We start from the raw sequence: 5551 nt of genomic DNA, 5'->3' as shown, positions 1-5551 counted from the left end.
CCAGCGTCGCACGCGTTCAACGGTTCATTTTCAATAAAACGAATACAAGCATATCGTGTTCGAGTTCGACTCAAACTCACTCCAATGCTCACATTCCACAGTGAGCAGCTCAATTTGTTGCGTGACTTGCATCTCGCTTGCACCTTTTCATCTCTATTGCTGCTCTGGTTTCTCTTATATTTTGCGGGCTTAGGTTCAAAATGTAAACAAAGTGGTGGATCTTGTATCGCGTTTTTGCCATGTGATATTTACTTATTGTAATATTTGGTTAAGTTGGCTAGATATGTTTTTTTCAATTTGCAGATTGATGCCATTGCTCCTTCAGCATATTCATATAATATATTTCATATATTTGAAAACTAGCCCTTACCGCCAACCGAATCCGATGTCGTGAGACTATCGCTATTTGTATTGGTAATCGAATCGTGTTCGAGCAGGTCTCAAATGCTTGAGCAATTGTACGAGCGAGAGATTCAATGTTCTCGCCATCTTTATCTGTCAAGCTTGTTGCAAAACACTGAAAAGAAAAGTCCACACATTCATTATGCTCTTCGTTACCTATGCATTTATTATTTGTTGTATTTCTGCACAATATGGAATTAAAAACCACAATAAATAATAATGTATAAGACATTTATTGAGTTCAAATATACTAGATTTGCAAATTTTATAAGCTATTCCATTTGTAAAAATCCTTGAACTAGTATGACCCAGTATTTATTCAAAAATAACGGCTCGGGAAAAGTCATTGGTGGCTGGAAGGCTCAGGGAAGGTGAGTTCGTGAACGATAACACAGCGATAAATTGTTGCCAACTACACAAAAGCAGTGGCAGCAAGGGCGCCAAAAGAATGAAATTCAAAATTGCATCAACTGATTGCAAATATGCCAAATGCAGAGTTTTAAATATTCGTTTTATTGTACAGCTAAATGTCAATATCAATATGTATATATAACGTATTTTGTATAATTTCTATAATTATTTTGTATGTTTTTAATATTCTGCTAACAAATTATTTTGTTTAATGCTTTTCGATTTCAACCATTTAACTGATTTTTTGTTTGACTTTTGACTAGCTTTAGTAAGTAAATTGCTTTTTGTGAACAGCATAAAGTGTAACTCTTTGTTTTGTTTTGTACGCTAAACAACATTATTGCACATGTTTGGTTAGGAAACAAACAAAAATTGTGCACAATGCGATAAAAATGCGTGCACAATTTTTGTTTGCTCTTTGTTTTTGTTTTTTTTTTTAATAGAGAACAAAATAGTTAACAAGACTTATGGGCCAGACTCAGCTGCGTCGGCCACGGTCTTTCCCATGTATGGTTACTTTATAAAATGATCAATGATATGTTCGCTAACCCTCCCCTCCCCGATCTGAAGCACGCAACGCCCCCGCCCCCCCCACCACCGTGTGTGTGTTTTGAAATGGTCTTTTGCGCTTTTTTGTTGGTTTGATTTGTTTAAAACATTAAAGCGGCACGCGCTGCACCCGCGACGCTCAGCGTATGATGTTGCTGCTGTTGTTGTTGTTGTTGCTGTAGCTGCTGCGGTGAATGTTGCATGCTTGTTGCTGTTGTTCGAGACGCTGCTGTTGGTGATTTGAGCTCCTCAACGATAATCACGCCATGCTCATCGACCATGTGGTTTAAAAGTAAATTCTCAACCTGCTCATCGGAGAGTAATTCTTTGGGCTCCGACGATCTGCAAAGTAATTTGTTGTAGTTGTTGTTGTTGTTGTAATTGTGTTGATATGCTACAGTGAAAGCAACAGACAAACTACGTATGGATATATGTTGTTGATATTTGATAAATGGTTAAGCAATGGGAATTAAATTAAAAAACAAGCAAGCAAAAAGAAAATAACAATTATTTACAATAAACAACGCATAGCGCTACTTAGCGAGCGTTTACTGTAGCTACAAGACAAACACACACACAGACAAATATAAAAATAATTGCAGTACATACAAAATTTTTTGAGCGAAAGATTTTGTTTTTGGAATTTTGTTTGCTTGTTTTTAGTTAAAAATTTTGTTTGATTTAGTAGAAGCGTGCGTTCGTGCAATGCTGTTAGTACTTGTTGTTGTTGTTGTAATTGTTGCTATTGTTGTTTTTGTTGTTGGGGTTTAGCTTATTGCTGCTGTTGTTGTTGTTGTTAATTGTGTTTCAAATAGCAAATAGACCAAATCAAAGCAGCCAATGGGTTGAGTTTTGTTTTTTTTTTGTAGCGAGAGCAAAATTTTGTTAGCGTTTCAAATTGCATAATTTTTTTTAGTATTGTTTTGTTGGTTTTTTTTCTTGTCTTAGGTGGGTGCAGTTGAAATTTGAAATTAGCAGATGATCGCTTAGCGCTTATCGTTTATCGATTAAATGAGCTTGGTCAGACGATTCTGCAGCGTGCAAAGCAGACGGCTGCTAACGCTGCCGTTGGCGTTGCTGCTGCTGCTGCCGCTGCTGCTGCTGCTGGCGTTGCTGCCATCTACTGACCTGCTAAATAGAAAGAAATCGCCGGCGCCACCGCCGCTGCTGCTGCTGCTGTTGTTGCTGCTCGAGCTGTTGGCAGCAACTGTTGCTGCCGTCACTGCTGCGCCCGCTGCGCTGCCAGTCAGCAATGCATCCGTTTCGTGACCATCGCTGGCCATCTCCGACTCGCTGTTGCGCCGCTCCAGACTGCGCCCGACCTTCTGAAATCCATAGCTGAACACATCCTTCACCTTGTCGCCGGCGTCGATCAGCAGATCGAGACTTTGACGTCGACCGCTGCTCTTGAAGCTGTTCGAGCGGCTGAGCCACTGGCTGAGGCTTTGCTTGCGGCTCATGGGGCCGCTCAGGCCCAGGCTGGCGCTGCTGTCGTCCTGAAAGATCGTCGTGCAGGTCACTTTGCGCTTGGGCTCGTCCGACGACGAGGTCGAGTGCTGCGATTGCACATCCGCATCCAAGCCGCTCATGCCGTAGCCCAAGCCCAAGCCGCCGCCAGCGCCGCACGAGCCGGCGCCGTCCAGTCCATGCTGCTCCAGCAGCGACTGATTAGAGTAGCTGGAGCTGGTGCTGTCCGAATGCGACAGTCGTATTTCCGTCCACTGATCAATGTCGTTATCCGCTGGCGGCGCTGCCGACGTCGACACTGACGCCGAGGCCGAGGCCAGCGAACTGGAGCCCGACTCGGAGCGCGGCTTCACCTCATACGGTCCATGCAGTCCCTGCGCCTGTGCAAACAGATTGTTGTCGCCATCCGTGGCGCTGGTGCTCGCCGACTTGTGCATGCCGCCCGCGAGTTTCTGTGGAAACGTCAGCACCGCCTCAAAGTCGTGCAACAGATGCGGGCAGTCGTGCGGATCGGCGTGGCGCTGGCGCGGCGAACTGGCGCCGCTGCTTAGACGATCCGGCATGCGCAGATACTCTTCCTCCGGCTCCGGCTCCGACTCCAGCGCCGCTTGCTGCTCCACGCTTGCGGTCAATGCATCCACTGCGTCCACTTGACGCAGCATCGCTTCGTAGTTCAACAGATTGTTGCGCTGCTGGCGCTGCCTGTGTATATCCTCGCTAATCTGCTCCAGATTCTTCAGCGCCTCATTGTAGGTCATCTTGGCGGCGCCCACTTTCGTCTCCAGCTCATTCACGCGCAGCTTTTGCGCCTTCAGCAGCCCATTGTAGTTGGCTCGCGTCTCGTAGTACGGTCTGCATGCAAATGGAAGCGAAAGAGACAGAAACAGAGAGAGGGAGAGGCACATTGTGGGGCCACATTTGGGGGTCACACATTAGTGGGCGTGGCAATGCAACAGCTGGTGAGGCATACTCACGAGCACAGGGAACAATACAAAGCGTGCATTAGGCTAAAGTATCTCAACAAAAGTAAATTGCGCCTGAGCTGCAATCTGGGAAAAACCCAAAGCAAAGAAAGGAAGAAAGAAAGAAAAGAAAAACAAAAAGAAAGTATATGAAAAACCGAAAAGATTCAAACTAAAAGCCACTCAAAACTAAAAGCAAACAGTTTCCATCCTGGCAGAATAGATTAAGTGCAGCCTCTAACTGAAATATTATAAACTAAATTAAGAGGCAGAGAAAGAAAAATTGTTTTCCCAACGATGCAAGAGTTGCAGGATACACAGAAAGTTCAATTAGCTGCTACATTAAGAAAGGAGAGAGAGTTCCTTTTAGGGTGCTAAACTCAAAATTCTCGGAATCGGGCAATAGCAAGTTAAAGGAAGGCCACAAACTTGTTAAAGGCTCCACCGAAATTCACAGAAAAGTAAATAGAAACTTTTTTGAATTAAAATCCAAGCTAAACTGAGTTCCTATTCTGCCAGGATACCTGGAGGCCGTTCTGGCATCAAAATCAAACTTCTGTGGGTACCTGGAGGCGCGCAGTGCCTGCTTGAGTTGTCCCTGCAGTTTGCCCACACGATTGTTGGCCACCTCGAGCTTTAGTTGGCACATTTTGAGGGCATTGCGCGTATCGCTGACCTCCAATTGGGATTGATTGACTTTGCTGGCAGCATGGCTGAGCATCTCCTGGCAGGCAGTGTCCAGCGTTGACTTCTCGCCCAGTCCCTGCTCGGCTAGGTAAACCATTTCCTTGGCGGCGGCATGTATGGACTTGGCCTTCTCATGATTGGCAGCTGCTTGTTGCGTCTCCTTCGCCAGCTGGGCGGCATAGATGCGCGACTCGTAGTAGGGCTTGGCGGCATCTATGGAATTGCCAAGCTTGTGGGCAGCGCTTTTGATGCGCACTACGCTCTCCGCCAGCAAGCGCTTGAACTCGCACTTGGACTCCTAAAGGGCGCGGGTGGGTTGGCGGTTATGTAAAGTGGTCAATGCAATTGAGTATTGAGGGCAACAAAGCAAATAACACAAAAAATCAATAATAACTCACATCGAGTTCCACTTCGTATTTGTTGATATTGTCCGTGGCCGAGTTCAGTTTTTCCAGCTCAATCTGCAACAGTTAAGCCATTATAATAATTTGCTATACATATGCATATACATATATATAATTGTACATAGGCATGCGTGACTTTACATACCTGGACACGCGGATCCACGGGCGTATTGCTTTCCATTGACATTGCTTGAATAATTTTGTAGTATTTCTGGCTGGGAACAGTCGTAGAAATTTTATATCAATTACAATCACTTGTCTGTCATTGCGTGTGCTTTGAGTGTCGTTGTTTTTCAACGAATTGTCACAAAACAAATTTTAACAACTTAAGATTTGCTAACGAATTAGAAAATTAAGCGCAGCGCAGCAGTTATTTAGTGGTGAAAAAAGCTTTTCTCTATTGACAACAACAATGCGTACACACCACAAAAACAAAACGATGACAACACAGTGCACACACACACAAGCTTTTTGCAGAAAAAGCGACACAGCTGATTGACACTGTTAGTGTATGGGCTACATTAACATTGTCATGCGGTTTGTTACACTGCACACATAACGTACTTGTTTAATAAGCAAACTGCAATCGTTTCACTAAAATTCATTTACGCGCTTAAGCATTTTATGTTAGCGCACACAATAGTCGATTACAAAATTTTAGCGCGCACA

General features: G+C 44.4%; 1 protein-coding gene across 2 annotated transcripts; it reads right to left on the bottom strand.

Annotated features, from left to right (window-relative positions):
* Nucleotides 1–1032: 1032 nt before the first annotated feature.
* LOC108606477 (SH3 domain-binding protein 5) lies at nucleotides 1033–5243 on the bottom strand. 2 transcript variants are annotated; one of them, XM_017996604.1, is made up of 6 exons: nucleotides 5028–5243; nucleotides 4877–4939; nucleotides 4358–4776; nucleotides 3804–3878; nucleotides 2491–3681; nucleotides 1033–1704 (listed from the first exon to the last, which is right to left on the bottom strand). In XM_017996604.1, the coding sequence occupies exons 1-6, from the start codon at nucleotides 5067–5069 to the stop codon at nucleotides 1464–1466; spliced, it is 2031 nt and encodes a 676-aa protein (XP_017852093.1). In that variant the 5' UTR covers nucleotides 5070–5243; the 3' UTR covers nucleotides 1033–1463. The 2 variants fall into 2 exon arrangements, with proteins under 2 accessions (XP_017852093.1, XP_017852094.1); XM_017996605.1 differs by lacking the exon at nucleotides 3804–3878.
* Nucleotides 5244–5551: the final 308 nt, after the last annotated feature.

This window comes from Drosophila busckii, chromosome X (assembly GCF_011750605.1).
Source record: "Drosophila busckii strain San Diego stock center, stock number 13000-0081.31 chromosome X, ASM1175060v1, whole genome shotgun sequence".
NCBI classification, from domain to species: domain Eukaryota; kingdom Metazoa; phylum Arthropoda; class Insecta; order Diptera; family Drosophilidae; genus Drosophila; species Drosophila busckii.
This window is presented reverse-complemented; position numbering and strand designations above follow the sequence as displayed.

Bases quoted from the DNA above. Each gene is read 5' to 3' on its own strand.
- LOC108606477 (XM_017996604.1), bottom strand. From the start codon at position 5,069: ATGTCAATGGAAAGCAATACGCCCGTGGATCCGCGTGTCCAG. The intron at 4,940-5,027 runs GTATGTAAAGTC...TAACTGTTGCAG, and splicing joins CCGTGGATCCGCGTGTCCAG to ATTGAGCTGGAAAAACTGAA. The intron at 3,682-3,803 runs GTGAGTATGCCT...ATTTGCATGCAG, and splicing joins TTGTATTGTTCCCTGTGCTC to ACCGTACTACGAGACGCGAG.